Below are 16713 nucleotides of genomic sequence, written 5' to 3'. Positions count from 1 at the left end.
CAAAATAAGCCATTACTAAATTTAGTGGCTCCCATATACTGTTAAAAATGTATACCTCATTAAAACGTATTTGAAGAATAATATTTAGCATTTTTTTTACAATGTACACTAGCCATCTTAGTATAATATTTTTGCTCTCCATTACAGCTTTCTCTATTTTTTCGACCCATTTCCCTGCCATTTCCTGTATCAGAAAAGAAGTTGTTTCCTTAACATTTTATCTTCACTCTCGCCACACTTTCCCACTGGGACACCGAAATATCCCATCTGCTTCTGGCAGCCAAACGATTGCGCGGCAATCATCCAATTTGTCAAAACGGCTTATTAACGGATTTGGTTAAGAGCCGCACGACGAGCGCAGCGGAGTTGGCTCAAATAAATGTCATTATCATTGATTTGCCAATACAAATGCCACAAAACAGACAGCGATGGGGATGGGGATTGGTAGTGGGATTGGGATAGCCTGGCTTTCGAGATTGGAGCTTGGCCAAAAGCGGAATCGACAGCTGGGCACCGACTTGGCCAGCATTTTTGCCGCGGCTTATCACTGAAATGTTGCCACATGTAGCTGGCTGGTGGCGAGCGGGATTCCCGAATCGAGACTTGGACCCGTTTCGAGTGTCAGACCTCCGGGCGATAGAGCTGCCGCAAATGGTCTATGCAAATTGCAGCTACGACCAATTAAAAAGCACTTCTGTTAGGCTAACGGAGTTCAAGGGAAGTTCACAAATGGCTTGGGGATTTCTCTTGTTATCTCCGAGAAAGATTGCTATCTCGTTGTGGGCACCCATCAATTCCGGCCACCTATATTTTACATATATCCCAGCATCTACATGGTAGGTTTGGTCAAGACCAAGAACACATTGCAATCGAGCATCCCCAACTGTTAACTATTCGCTGTAGCAGGCGAAATCTACGACATCTATTCGCCTTTTGGGGCCCATAAATTTTCCACTTTTCCATCCGCAATCCCCCGGGAGATCTGCTGAGTCCAGAGACCCCTTCGCTGGATTCTCCGCCGTGTTCTACAAATGTTTGACTTAGTTTCGCCCCATCTGGCTGCCTGCTGCGTGTCTGGACGGCTTTGCTCTGTTTTTGGCCAGGTCCGCAGTGCCACGCATGCGTCTTGGCCATTATATGGCCATTCCGCCGCCGAATTCCCCTGCACTTCGCACAGTGCTGGGCAAAAGAAAAATCCGTTAACTCTGCCGCTCGCTTATCTCAGCCAAATGCTTTGGTTCGGCTTTGCCTTAGCCACATTTATTTCTGGCCAACGCACGGAGCAAAAAATCGTAGGTAAAGTTTAAAAATAAAAATACATTTTAGTATTTTTGATTATTAAAGCACTGTTATTCTAGTAACTAGTTCTTACTGAATTTAAAGAAAAAAAGTTTGAGTACTTTATTTCGAGGACAAAGTATAATTAAACATATTAAACTGTAATTTTTTTTAGGAAATTTAATTTATTTTTTTGCAGTCTAGCAACTTTTTTTTTAGAAGAGTATAGGATTATATCTATTTAGTTATTTTAGCCTAAAATTTTTAAGTTGCTTGAAAGAGTAAATAAATTTTTGTAGTATTACAGAACCCTTGTTTGTACAATTTTGTTTAGTTGAATAAAATTGAATAATAAGATAGATATATAATACATATTTCATATTTTTTTATTTTGCTTTTTTTTAAGACAGTTTTTTTGCAGTGTGTGTAGGCTGTCTCTGGTTAATGCCAAATGCGTGAGCTGTGGGCCGTGCCGCATTTGATGGCTTGGATAGCCTCTGCTCCAACCTTGCAGCTTCTGCTCCTGCTGGCGATTCTGAATCTGCTCCTTTGGTGGACTGCAGAGCAGAGCAGAGCGGAAATGCAATTAACACTTTGGGCCGTAATTGCGTGCCAAATGCATTTCGTTGGCTCTGTTGGCAGTCCGCATTGGCCATGGCCAGTGGAGGTCGGGAGCTCTGGAGAGAAAACAGGAATATGTAGCTCCTACAAGCCGTCTTGTTTTGATTTGCTTGGCTCATTTGCAAGAAATGTGCCCATAAATCAATTTGCAAACGCTCGTTGACTACTGTCCGCTCTGAAATACTGCTTTGTAGAGCACCTTTCACCATTTTTTTTTTGGATTCTGTGGAGGAGGCTGCTCTGGACTTCAAGTGAAATTTATACTTTTTTGGCCTAACTTTTTTAGGGACTTGAAAAGGTGCTTGTTGAAACCTAAGTTTGTTTTTCTATTTTCACTTAAAGAGCATGTAAAATCGATCTTCTGTTCAAGTAATCCAAAGATTTATAGATTATTTTTCAACAAGATTTATTGATTTTTTTTGCCTACAAAAAAATGCAATTATTTACGACGGGATTCTAGAAATTCATTTTCAGGAAGACGCTACAAAAGTTATTTTCCAATTGAATTTTCCCTGAGTTATGGTATTAAGAAAGACCCTGTTTAATTCTTAACTTGAGCCACTGAACCTGTAAAATTTGGCATTCGTTTTAAATTCTACGAACCATAAATTGGCGCTTAACTTCTTTTATTCTCGGCCAATTATCCGCGATTTCCACGCAAATGCCTACCAATTTGGTAATTCCTGGTGGGAATGCCTGGCCGCAGCACTTCCCGCTTTTCCGTTTCTCCCACATTAAATGCCCGCCTTAACTTTGTATTTCATTTAAGTGAAATTAATTGAGTAATTTGATGCGAAATGTTTGCGACACGCAAAGGAAAAGATGGAAAAAGGTTGTGGGGGGGGGAAATGAAATCAGTTCTACAAAAGTGGGCGGTGGGCAGTGGGCAGATGGAGAAGTGCGGCAGATGCAGATTATAAAATGCCCGACGGCCAGGGCAGTTGAACCGGACTGAAAAGGAGGCCAGGCTACAAAATTTAATATAAAGCATATTAACTTTGATGGCAAATGGCCGTGGGGTTCGATGGAGGGCCAGGGGCTGGGGCAGGGGGATAAGTGGGGGCGGTCTCCGGGAAGAGGGAGGCCTTGGACGTTGTGGGCCCAGTCCAACAACACATGTTTGATGATGATGCGCGCTTTTGAAGTCGCTGGCAGTTAGCCCAACGTGGGTTCCAACCGCCTGACAAGCGTTTAAAAAGGTTTTATTTACACCGAAGTCGGCGGCCAGACCGGGACGGCACTGGGCGTCCAGAGGGAGACAGGTAGCCCGAGAATCAGTCTTGGCCTGGTCCAATGTGCAGCGCAATTAAGTTGCCAACAACTTTGAAATTATGCAATTATGGGTATGAGAAATTGCCTGGAAATTACACGAGGGACTTGACGAACAGCAGCAGCAAAGAAGAGCAATAGCACCAAGAAAAAATATTTATTTATTGAAAATTAAAAATTAAATTAAGTTTAAACAATTTTTTAAACTTCAAACTTAGGGTTTTTCTCCCCTCTATGCTGTACTATAGAAACCATCTAGACTTGTACAGCATATTTAATCAGCTGTGGATAGTAAGGTTTAAAATAAAATATTTGAGAACTATATTAAATATATTATTTAGGATATTATAGGGTGTCTTTTCTTATAAACAAAAAAATATCGAGGATAATCATGCTAAAACTGCACTAAAATAAAAAAAGGTTTTATAAAAATATACAACATATTTTTTGAGTATATTAAAAAGGTATTTAATTTTTTGGTAAATTTTATAATAATGATTAGAATTTTTACTTAAGCTTTTAGTTAATATTGCTTGGAAATAAATTCATTATTGTTTTCATTTTGTCAGCATGTTTTGTTAAGAACCACCTTAAGTATTAAATATTTTTTTTCTGAGTGCCGGAGCAGCTAAAGTGGAGCTTAAAACAGCTCAAGTGGAGCCCGACTCCCGGCTCCCGACTCGGAGCCTACTTGATTATTTATTAAAACGAAAGTTAAACAGCGAAAGGAAGCAATTTTCCATATAAAAGAAGCGAAGTTCGCTGCTGAGGAAGCCTGGATTCGTCGGGCCATGTGTCTATGCAACTTTGTGGCCCCCTCCAGAGCGTAATTGCCATGTTTAAAGTGTGATTAATTTGTAATCATCAAAAAGGCAAAAACAGCCATGTAGAGAAGAGAACTCTGGGGCTCTGCAGCTCAGCAGCTCCGTGGAAGCTCGGCAAATGTTTGCATTTTAAGTTGCCGGGCAGAAAGGCAGAAATGAAACGAAGTCAAAGCAAAAGCCAAGCCAAAAGACAGGAATCGCCTCGGGATGGGAGAAAAGGGGCGGTGGAGCGGCAAGGGGGCGTGGCAGGGACGAAGAAGTGCGGGCCAACAGCGTGTTCTCTAAGTAATTGAGTTTGCTCGCCGAGGCGTTGAAAGTGGCCGAGAATCGGGCAAATCGGAGAAGTGCCGGCTGAGGAGATAATGAGCCAGCCGAGCTATATGCATAATGCTCGGCCCGCACTTATACGATATAGAATCGTGATTAGCCAACACAAAAGTTGGTAACTATTACCTCTTGAAGTTTTCCACTTAAACGGTTGACCGATTTGGGCTTAAATAAGAAGCCCATAATTTACTACTTAACCTTGAATTATAACCTTAAAATATATAAGGTTTGTAATTTGAATTAAAATACAATGGCGACTTTAGAAATATTCAAGAATATGTATAAATTAAGTAATTATTTATTCTATTTTAACTTCATTACCCTTTTGTATAAAAAACTTAAACAACTTCTAACAGTTTGTTTTTCCAATCGAGATATTTTAAGTTCCCATAAAAATGTTGTATTGAAAAAGTTTAAGCCAATGGCGAAGCTAACAATCAATCCAGTAGAAGCTTTTCCCCAGTAAATTCCCATTCACTATATTTAACTTTTAATTATGACCATGCGAGGAAGTGAACGAAACATTCTGTATCAATCGTTTATCGACAAACATCGTGATTGTGGCTCCTGGCATTGCCAATTTCATTAGCTGACAACTTTATTAGCACCTGAGAGAAAGCAAAGCGGATGGTTTTGGCCAAGGCAGCCTGGTAAACACGATTCTCAGCTGGCCACGACTAATTACAGACTCTGGCTCTTCGAATGCATCCAGCAGATACGCGTACGAGACATAAAAGCCAATCGCGAGAGCATTGCCATTAATTAAGCCAATGTATAAATCTCGCATTGCTCCAAAGCCAAAAACCAAACAAAGCAGGAAGCTGGCCAAAGCCATCCTCTCGGACCGCCTGCCGCGCATGCGCAGATCAGAATGGCCATCAGAGCGAGCTTGCCTTATAAAAAGTAGCTAGGAGAAAGGTTCATTAAATTAATTCGCAAAAAGTTAACATAAAGTTATAAACAAAAGGATTATCTAACCATTAAAAATAACTATAACATCTAGTATTGAAATAAACTTTTTTAAAGTTATATATATTATTTTCCCGAGCTGGAATATTTTACACTTATTACTTAGTTACGATTTATTTAATATATTAGTGGTATAGAAACTTTCTTATATTGGTTTCTTAAAAGTAGTTTAATAAATGTAAAAAATATTTTTTACCGGCTTTTGCAATTTGAAAATAGCCAGATACATTTTCCACAACACCGATAGCCATGGAGCAGACATAATGGAGAGGGGTTGGACAAAAGGGGGCCCAACTGCGGAGCCGTCCAACCCGACATTCCAAATAATTACAAGCTATAAAAATTTATGAGCGCCAAGGATTTTCTTTTGCCACCACAAAACGCGAATGCGTGTGTGAGCCTCGGGCGCTGCCGAGTAGAAGTATCTACGTATCTCCCAGATACAATGCGCTCACCCATAAAAAAGTCGCCTCAATCTCAAGTGCAGCCGGCTCCCAGTTCCTCCGGCTACCGGTTCCTCCGCCGGTTTTGGCCAGCCTTTTGTTCTGGTTTTGTGCATTAATTGAAAATTAAGTTGTGCCGATTGGGTGGCGCTCGCCTCAATCTCTCACTCGATCCATCATTCAATCATCCCGTCACGAAAAGTGTTAAAATTCAATTAGAAATGCTGGAAAAGGAGCGAATTTATAACGGCAGATTTGTATATATCCTCACTTGCAGTTACATTTGTAATGTATATTTTAACACTTAAAAAAATAGTTTGTTCAATTAATATTCTTTTCCAACACCTTAATTTAATTACCTTTTGAGTCTTCGAATTAACTCACTTCTCTCGGATCGTCACCCCATGTGTGAACACTTTTGACCTCCCCTCATAGTTTATTGATTCGCCTCTCCCAGGTGACCATTGGTCAGAGCAGACATTGGCATTCAATTTGAATCGTAGTCATATGAAGTCAACGCAATAGCTTCTCCCAACTCCAGCCCCTCATCGAGTCTCGAAGCTGGAGCTCAAGTGATGGCTACATCATGCTCTTCCACTTGATTTACGTCTAACTGTAATCGAATAATATATCAGGCAAAAGGCTAGTGCCCAAGTTGCCAGGTAGCCCCCAACTATCTTAGCCACAAAAGCCAATCCAGTCTGCTGGGGCCCCTTCATTCGTCCCTTTCATCAGAGTGCACTCAAAATAATATCACTCTATATGTTTGTGAGAAATCTTGAATATACTTAATATTATATAATAAAATTAAATAATAATTAAATAAGATTAAAAAGTGTTGATTTAAAAGAGTTGGTTATGCTTGGACTTATTATAATTTTTAAGCTATAAATTGTACTTTTAAATGTCAAAATCATCTCTTGTCTTATAAAATATAAAGGGCAACGGATTGTATCAACTTAGTTAAAATGTTTTATTGTTATTTTGTTAAAAATACTCTAGGATTTTACCAGTGTTCCGATTTGAGCGCCTGCTCTAGGCCAAGCTATCTCCTGCACTAAGTCCCCACACGGGCAAACTTACCGGCACGACAACCTTAGTCAAAAGCTCAGGCATAAAATCAATTACATTGACAAATGAGCAGCTGACAAGTCGGGGGATGGGTGATGGGGCACGGGGTGGTGGAGCCTGCGGAGGGAGCATGTGTCAAAGCGTCCCAAAAGCGCCGTTTGCCCCGAGGCCAATGGATGCTACGCGGTCTAACCAGGTGAGCGTGCACAGTGTGTCAGGTACACATAAACTCTCAAACTCAACATTTTTTTTTAAAGGGACATATATTTTTTACTTAATAATAAAAACCTAGCAAAAGTCCGCATAGGTTTAAAAAGTATTCAAAATGCATATGAAATACTACGTAGCATACTTATAAATGCAATTTTCAGATTTTCAATTTTCAAGATTTTTGACACCTAGTTTTAAGTCCAAGAAAATGATTTAATTAGTTAGGTAAGAAATATTTCTATGAACCTCATATTTTAATGGTATATAAACATTATTTTTTAAGCACTTAAGTGTATCACAATTATTTTATGAAAAGAAATTATTATATACATTGTATCACGAACCAAATAATTATACAAAATGAATATTCATTTCATCACTCACCAATAAATTAAAAAAAAATAAACTAGCTTGGGGTGATCACAACATTGTATCGTCACGTCAACATTGTAGCGCCACGACAAATACTATTAATATTAATAATTAAAACCCCACGCTTGTGGAGATTCTTGCGCCAGCAAGTTTGAGTCCTATGGGACCCACTGTATTACAGTGGCGGTGCACACTCCAACTCCATGCTAAACGAGATGTCCGGGGTTTCGGGGAACATGCCCGCCAGTCCCAATGTCGCTATGCAGAACCGAACCTCCACCCATTCCATTCTCGACCCATGAATTATGTGACTTATTAAAACGTCATTCGAGCTGACAAGTTGCCTTTGCCACTGTCGTTTGTCCACATGGCCTCAGATTACCAGGTACCTCCGAAGACCCCCCGATTACTTGGATGAGCAGGAAACTTCTAATTGTTATATACTGTCCATCCGTCTTGGCCACGTCGATTGCCTCGATATGTGCGTGTGTGCCGTGAGGTGGGCCTTTGTTTATGCTCCTCGGAAACCCAGTAATCAATGAGCTGCCAGCCTTCCCAGCCTCATCAATTTGCATTTATAATTTTCAGACTGATTGACTTTTGGGGTTTCGCCTCCGCTGCTGTTTGCACTAAATGGATAACCCTGTGATGATGACAGGACAGGCTGCCATCGAGTAAGGTTGTCTTCGAAGTGACGGAGTAATCCTATTTGCTAAAGGTAACAAGATGGACAAAAACAAAGGATGATTTTTGAATTAAGAGGAACTATTAGAAGCTCCAGATACCCTCTAAATTCTTAAATCATGGTCAGATGATTAAATTTTTGAGACGTATATAGATTAAAAATACTAAAAAAGGACCTCTAAAAGGTAGAAAAATACCAAAAAAAAAAGGCGGACCAGACCTTAGGTCTTGAAAAGAGATTAATCTTAGTTATATGATAAACGGGGTCGGGCACACTATACAAATTAAAAGCAAATAAGGTCAAACTACCACAATATAAATATGTATATTATAAAAGCTAAAAAGCTAAAACCATAAAACAAAACAAAGTGGCTTAGAGTTTAGTGATTTATACACATATACACCGTTTTTAAAATCGATAAAATCGCCTATGCCTTGGCCCCAAAAAACGAAATTAGTATGGCTGCACCCAACTGTTTTGTAAAATTTTTGCTGCTGGTGTGGAAAAACTTTTCAATGCTACCCGGCCGAAAATGCTACATGATCAGCCTTTTCATTTTCTTCGTCCTCCTGCCCATATTTTGTATGTGCCTTAGGCTTGTACCGGACTTAAGGAAGCAATCAGCCATACCCGGACCAACTGCCACAGCTGCGCTTCTCTACCATTTCCCGTAAGTCTCTTTAAAGTTCCCTTTTATTGAATATAAAATGTAATTTTTTTAATCTTCAAAGGGAGAACATTTTTTACTCACCTAAAACAGAAATAGTCAGCAAGTTGGTTAACGAATTAAAAATAAATAAAACCACAGGCTTCAAAACTCCGGAAAAACTCCATGAAGCCTTGGTCGGCTTTCCCCTTGACAACAGTAGTGTGATTGGAATTCAGTTTTACGGCAGCTGGACCGAGTGGCCAGACAAGTTATCCGTGGCCATCCGTGCCCCCATACGATCTGCGTTGGATGTAAATGATATGTTCTCGATGGAGGGAAATCCGTTGTATATATCCGGCTTTCTAAGCATTCAGCAGGCATTGAGCCAGATGCACATAATGTACAAGTGCAAGCAAATGAAGAAATGTCAAAGGAATATGACGTTTCCCGAGTTCAAGGACCTTCCCACGCCACCCATCTATGGATCAGACTACACATTTGCCTTGCAGGGTGTGGCCAAACTGCTGATTCAAGTCATAATCTTTTTTGTGGTCATAAGTCTGACAAAGGTATCGAGATCGAAGCTGTGTAAGCCATATCCTCCTGACTTTCTCATACTCTTCCTTACAGTCCATAGTCGAAGAAAAGGAGCTGCAGCTCAAGGAGACACTGAACCTTTTGGGCGTTGGTTCCGGCTTGCAGTGGCTGGCTTGGTATACCCAGAACTTCATAGTGCTCCTGTTTGGATCGGCCATGATAACGTTGTGCTGGAAAGTCGTCCTACCAAAGGCGGAAACATCCTTTCTGCCGTTCACCCACTGGTCGATAGTCCTGTTCATACTGCTCATCCTCAGCCACTGCATGATCTGCTTCAGCTTCCTGATGAGCAGTCTTAAGTCCTCGACCCGTCACATCTCCCTGATCACCATCCTAGCCTTGTTCGCCACCAATATTCCCATATGGGTCTTGTATTCCAATAACTGTGCGGAGGGAGTGAGCGCCTTCTGTGCCCTTTTCATTCTGTCCGGTTTGGGCTTGTTGCAAATATCCTTGAGTTCCTGGGAGGCCTATGGCGTGGGTCTGCAGTGGCATAATCTCTTCAAGCACTCTTGGCCGGGGGACACGATCTGCGTGGGATATATCCTGCTGCTTATGCTGCTGGCCAGTCTGCTGAGCGTCCTCATCTGCCTGTATGTGGAGAGGATCCGGCCAGGTCCTTATGGGGTATCTCGTCCCTGGCACTTCCTCTGCACTTGCTGCTGCCCCACCGAAAATCTCGTGCCCTATAAGCGGTTCTTCTACAGGATTTTCGGCCTGCATGCCACGGCCCCTGATGTGGAACGTCCAGATCATCAGCTACTGGAGGCAGATCCGGAGGGCAAGAAGGCTGGCGTTCAGATCAGAGGCCTCAGCAAGGTCTTTGGCAAGAGGGAGGCAGTGAAGCCACTGAGTTTCGACATTTTCGAGGACCAGATCACAGTACTAATGGGTCACAATGGAGCGGGCAAGACCACGCTGATCAGCATGCTGGCCGGATTTATTTCGCCCACTTCTGGGACGGCTCTGATAAATGGCTATGACATCCGAAGGGAGCGGAACAAGGCCCGCAGCTGCATTGGCCTGTGCCCGCAGCACAATTCCCTCTTCAAGCACTTGAGCCCGACCAACCACATCTGGTTCTTCAGCCGGCTGCGGGGAGTAAAAGGTGCTGATGTCAAGGCGGAGGTGGAGAAGTATCTGGAGAAGCTCAACCTGCAGCACAGGAGGAAGACGGCAGCCCGGAATCTCTCCGGCGGAACCCAGCGCCGGCTGAGCGTCGCCTGTTCGCTCTGCGGAGGAGTTAAGGTATTGTAAACGTTACGATAAGAATGGGCACATAACCTCCATAATAACTCACAAATTCTACTAATTAATTTAGAAAAATTTAGCTTCACATAGCAGTTAAGTTTAATTGAACTTAAATAGCTTGAGCACTGACTTTTAATTAATTCGTATGACATTTAAAAGATTTCATTTACATACTATGTTGTAAAATATAAATATCGTCTATCCAACTATATCCCACAAAAGATAGAATATGTTATATATATATAATATATAATATAGAATTAAAACAGATATTTTTTTAGATTTAACAAATACTTTTTGAGGAAGAGTATATAAGCCACCTTTATAATTATAAATTTATGATTCGCCATTTTTTTTTGTACTCCTTCAGGTGCTCATCTGCGACGAACCCAGTACAGGATTGGATCCCGGCGCCCGGCGGGAGCTGTGGAAACTCATCCTGGAGGCCAAGGAGGGCTGCACCATCCTGCTGACCACCCACCATTTGGACGAAGGAGAGGTCCTGGGCGATCGCATTGTGATTATTAGCGACGGTCGTCTTCGTTGCATCGGATCGCTGCAGTTCCTCAAGAAACAGGTGGACGCCGCCTGCCTCCTCACCTGTGAGACCAGAAAGCGATGCGACGTGGACAAGCTGAGTGCTTTGATAGCCCGTCATGTGGGTGAAATCAGACCGTTTAGCATCAAGGGTCGGGATGTTTGCTACAAGCTGCCGCTCAGCAAGTCGAAGACCTTTTCCGCGTTGTTCAAGGACCTGGAGCACCAGATGAAGGAGCTGGGCGTTCGGGGATTCGGCATGAGCTCCGTAAGTCTGGACGAGATTTTCATGAGTTTCGGGGCGGAGGACTTCGATGCTCGAAAAGCTGGAGGTGCTGAGAAAAAAGATGATGAGGATGACGATGATATCGATAATGAGGACGAGGACGAGGATCAGGAGGAAAATGAACGCAACTGTGGCAAGCACTGGTTGGCGATGATGATCAAGAAGACTCTGTCTCTCTACGACAATAAGGTAATGAGGGGTAAGATTATTTTTTAGTAACAAACTTAGGAAGTATTTAATTTGATTACAAAATTGATATATATTCTTTCCTCGATGCCGTAACCAGATTTACTTCCTGCTGCTTTTGTCGCTTCCCATTATTTACTACTTGTCGACGCTTTTGAAGGATAAAAATCCGGAAGATTTGGGCAGACTGGAGGTGAATGTGGCGGATTATGGTGGCGTTGAGGCTACCATTTTGGTGTCGGAACAGATAAACAAATCATATGTGGGAATACGACCATCGCATTATGTGGCGGGTTTTATCGGCAGTGACATCAAATTAAACGTGATATCGGAACCCGTGGAGGACTACACGGACAGGGCCTCGAAGACGAGGGAGGGATTGAGAGAGATTACCTTCATGCCGATGGCAGTCGACTTTGGCACCAAAACAATCGGATGGGTGGGTCCCAGGCATTATATCCATGCGGCGCCCATGACCGTTAATCTGGTCTACAATGTCATGGCCAGTGAGCTCCTGGGACCAAAAATCACCATAGAAGTAACCAGCGTGCCTTTTAGGAAACGACTCAAAAAGGAAATGATGTCCACCGATACCTCAGGAATACCCGTATACGTCTTATGCTATGTGATCATTGCCATGATCCTGTTCGCGAATGCGATTATCCAGGAGAGAGTGTCGCACATGAAGATGCAGCAGGAGGTCTCCGGCCTGGGCATGATCACCTACTGGCTGAGTCACCTGCTCTTCGACATGGTGGTCTTTCTGGTCTTGGTCCTGGTCCTGTTGCTGCCACTCTATAAGTATGCTCCCTGGGATAAGCTGCTGCTAGTGCTGTTCTTCACTGGACTGGCGGGCCTGGTGTTCACATACCTCTTGATACTAGCAATATCGGCCACTTTTCTAGCAGTATCTTTGACCCTTCTGTTCGGTAAGGATCCACATATAGATATTCGCCAATATTCTAAGCCCTAACTTTCTCTTTTCAGCTTACGTGGCATTATTCGCTTTGATTATAGTTGGAGCCCTGGCTTTTAATTATAAATTCTTATATGGAATAATTTACATTGCCAACCTGCATCCCATGATAGGTGGGTATTCCTGCCTGAGCAAATGCTTTCAGTGTAAGCACATATGCGAGTCCTACAACGAGGCATCTGCAATGCCAGAGCCTAATGATCCAAATCTGGCAGCCAGGTATAACATGGATTGTATTAACCCCTTTAGTCTTACTCTACCGCGATGTGTGTGCAAACGTGAGTATGAGAAATGGTTAGAGCCAAGAGTCACATAGTAGAATAACCCACTCACAGATCCTATAATGTGGCCTGAGATGATTGTCATGCTAGTTGGGGCCATTGTTTATTTTATTTTAATAATGTTCCTTGAGTACGGCAGCTGTTTGTGGTACAGATGCAAAGGCTGTTGTATGTACAGGTCGAATAGGCCCATTGAGAATGCCAAAGTTGCCAGGGAGGCGGAGAAAATAAAGAGTATGGATGCTGAGCAGATAGAAAGTCGGGCTCTGGTCGTCAGGGAGGTATCCAAAAAATACTGTTGTGGTCCTCTGGCAGTCAACAATATTTCCTTCGCTGTCAAACCGTAAGTAATGTTATACCTTAATGGGGATTTCCTGACATATTTTCTTCAACTTGTAGGAGCTATTGTGTGGGCTTACTAGGACCCAATGGAGCCGGAAAGACTAGCACTTTCAAGATGATTGTGGGCGAGCACTCGATAGACAGAGGCAATATATACATCGTGGGCTACAGCATGAAAATGAAGCGCAAAAAGGCGATGAAGGAACTCGGCTACTGTCCTCAGTTTGACTCGTCCTTCGAATTCCTCACTGGTCGCCAGCTGCTGAAGTTCTACCTTCTCTTGCGAGGCACTGAAATCAAAATGTTAAAGGAACGATCGGACCAACTGGCCCATCAGTTCGGATTCGCCAAGCACGTGGATAAGAAGGTGGAGATACTGGTCTTTAAAAAAATATATAGATTTTAAAATATTCAAGTTCCTATGCAGATTAAGTACTACAGTGGAGGAACTAAGCGGAAACTAAATGCCGCTGTTGCATGTAGGGCAAAATCCATGATTTGCCTGGACGAGCCCAGTGCCGGGGTGGATCCTGCCTCAAGACGTCACGTTTGGACCATCATCAACGAGATTGCCAACAAGGGCAAGGCCGTGCTGCTCACCTCCCACAACATGGACGAGATCAATGCCCTTTGCACCAAGAGCGTTATCCTGGTGGATGGAAGCATCTACGCCATGGGATCAACCCAGCACGTAAAAAACCAAATTGCCAAGGGAATGTTGCTCAAGCTGATTGTTAATGAAGACACAGAAGGGTTAGTTAAGATCGATCAAAATAGTTTTAAAAATGCTTAGCCCTGTGTGAGCTTTTCTTTCAGAATGGGGCAAACGCTGGCAAAGATTGAGACTGAGATAAAGAAAGCCTATCCTAATACAAGGACTAAGTAAGTTTGAGATACATTAAATATCAGCATGGAGCTCTTTATTTGTAAGAACGCAGCCAATTAAATTATTTTTATTTTCTTTCTAGGGAGAAGTATGAGTTTAGTGGGAGGCTTACCTTCCAAATCACCGAAGAAGACAGCAGCTGGTCGCAGATTTTCAATTTTGTCGAGGCCAATCGCAATGCCTGGCAGCTGGCAGACTACTCTATAACGCAGCCATCTTTGGAGGATGTCTTCGAGGAGATTGCCGAGGAGAGGAAAGACAGGAGAAGAGGCTTTAGATAGGTGCCAAGGGCCTGAAAAGGTATCCTGATGTGGCAGAGAAGCCTTTATGAAAACCATCTTACTTTAAACCAATTTGATTTGGATAAGTGGATATCATTCTACCCAAGCTCCAATTACCCAGTTCAATTGGCTCAAAGTAAAATAGTTGAGCATTAATAGTATATAACCTATTTAGTTAAAAACTTTTGGTCGTCTAACCATTTTCAAAATTGCATTTTAATTTTAAAAATTAATATTAAATATTTATTGTATTTTAATATTTGTAATAAATTCGAAATGCCTAATTAACAGGCTTTTCTTATTTTTGTTTATCTTGATTTCCCTACACATGTTTCAATTAGACTACCTATCTCATTTGAGGCGACAAATGTAACACATCATAAAACAGAATTCACCGCACTTTCACTCTGCTATTCCAAGCTCCCGATTCCATGCTCATTCACTTTGTGGCGGCATTATGTTTTGGCCTTCGCCGAGGGTGCGGGATGCTGCTGAATGCATTAATTAAATTTAATTAAAATGTGTCAACTGAGCGTGTCACAACAAATTCGCCTCACATTTGAATTACGCCCCACGACCCGCTTTAGCCCTACATCCAAGTGGAATGCGGCAGCAGGAACGTTGTCAACAGTAACAAAATGGCTCATTAAAAACTTTTATGCTGATGAGATGGCGAAGGCTGTAAAAACTTGGCCAAGAAGTGTGGCCAGGGTAAATATATCCCTGTGTACGCAGGTACTATATATGTACGTGCGCTTAGTTAATTAGCGGCGTAATAATGCAGCTACACACACTCACTTTATCCAGGTTATTGGAGCTCACCTGCCGAGATAGCACGCACATGCCATTTGGTCTCATCTTTTCGGCTATATTTTCATCAACTGTTGCTTCTGGGGTGAAATCCTTGAGGTCTAAGCTTTATAGGGGTAACTTGTTCCCTGATGTGGTGGTGAACGTGCCCTAAACAGTGACTGTTCACAGCAGAGTTGATTTTAGGGTGCAAAGTCACTGTGTTCTGTAATTTCAATTTTAATAAACTAAATATTAATTTAATTTATAAGAAATCATAGGTATTCACAGTAATATATTATAATAAATAAAGAAAAAGCTCAATTCATACTATTATAGTGCTGTTTTAAAGAAATGGGGTTTAAGGTAAAATTGAAAACAACTTTGTAGAGTTGCTTCATTTATTCGATTTTCATAAATAAATATAAAATAATATTAAGAAAATTGTTCCTTTGCATTACAGGTGATTAGAGACATTAAAGATGGTTCCTTTTAAAGCTAAGCACCTAAGCTAATCGTGTTAGCACTGAAATAGTGACTTAAGACCCATCAACCTTAAGAAGATGCTCATTTAATAGTGACTTTCCGCATCCCTATCACACATCACGTTTTCCACAGCCGATGTCCCTTTCACCCCGTAACCCCAATTGCCACAGGATCCATCCCCCGCATATAGCCAACCTGCAGCGGCACAAAAACACCCGTGGGTGTCGTTAATTGAAATTATTATACTTGTCTGTGGTATCATAAATGCGACTCGTTAAATTTGTATGTATGACACTCCATAGTCGGGCGTGCATAATGCGTGAGTGGATATGTGAGGGCCATACATATATATCCGAGATATATGCAGCCTCATATCCTGCTCATTTCGCTCGTCCCCCGTGTCGGGGGTCCATGGAGTGTCTCTTATTTGCATGGCGTTGTCACCGCTTCAGCGACTAAATGGAAATTTGTTGCCGCATTGCTCATGGCATTGCCACGCCCCCTGCGCGCCCATAACACCCCCAACTCCCACTCCCATCGCCATCCCCAGGCACCCACTTCAGGACCCCCTTTTGGGCCGACCATGTGTGCGGCCGTCGCTGCTGTTTTAATGTGTCAAGTGTTTTATTTGCGCGTGTTACCTACTTTGATTTTATTTGCCCGCTCGCCAGGGAAACTGCACTGGGAAAAATTTATTTTAAAATAAAAAGTGTGGGGGAACATTACCTATAACATAGTTATGTTCCCTTGATTCTCAAAAGATTTAAAACTAAGTCGGCACTGGCACTTAAGAATAAGCGAAAAGTAAATAAAGTTATTTTTACAATTAAATCACATAAGCTTTAACCACTCAAAAATAGTTATTTTTTGGTGTTGAAAATTAATATGTTTATAAAGATAAACTAAGATTAAAATCTAAAAGCTTATGTGGGTTTAAGCGGCCTCCTTTAGCTCAAATTTTCAAAATTAAAATTGGTTTTTAAAATAAATATTTTTATTAGAACAAAATATATTTTTTTAAGTGCTGATATAGTCCCTCTTTCTCAAAAAAAAAGTCCTGCCACCGCCCTATTTAACTTCCCAGGGGTACGGATGGG

General features: G+C 41.9%; 1 protein-coding gene across 2 annotated transcripts; it reads left to right on the top strand.

Annotated features, from left to right (window-relative positions):
* The first annotated feature begins 8527 nt into the window (after positions 1-8527).
* On the top strand, positions 8528-14648 carry LOC108034448 (phospholipid-transporting ATPase ABCA1). Of its 2 annotated transcripts, XM_017109332.3 has the most exons (11): positions 8528-8739; positions 8801-9287; positions 9349-10563; positions 10937-11578; positions 11676-12504; positions 12563-12829; positions 12887-13175; positions 13232-13541; positions 13602-13927; positions 13991-14056; positions 14143-14648. In XM_017109332.3, the coding sequence occupies exons 1-11, from the start codon at positions 8528-8530 to the stop codon at positions 14339-14341; spliced, it is 4842 nt and encodes a 1613-aa protein (XP_016964821.1). In that variant the 3' UTR covers positions 14342-14648. The 2 variants fall into 2 exon arrangements, with proteins under 2 accessions (XP_016964821.1, XP_043951172.1); XM_044095237.2 differs by lacking the exons at positions 12563-12829; positions 12887-13175; positions 13232-13541; ... (1 more) ...; positions 13991-14056; positions 14143-14648 and having other exon boundaries at positions 10937-11588; positions 11676-11876.
* Positions 14649-16713: the final 2065 nt, after the last annotated feature.

Source organism: Drosophila biarmipes, chromosome 3L, assembly GCF_025231255.1.
Source record: "Drosophila biarmipes strain raj3 chromosome 3L, RU_DBia_V1.1, whole genome shotgun sequence".
NCBI classification, from domain to species: domain Eukaryota; kingdom Metazoa; phylum Arthropoda; class Insecta; order Diptera; family Drosophilidae; genus Drosophila; species Drosophila biarmipes.
The sequence above is the reverse complement of the archived record's forward strand: the minus strand, read 5'-3'. Positions and strand labels throughout refer to the sequence as shown.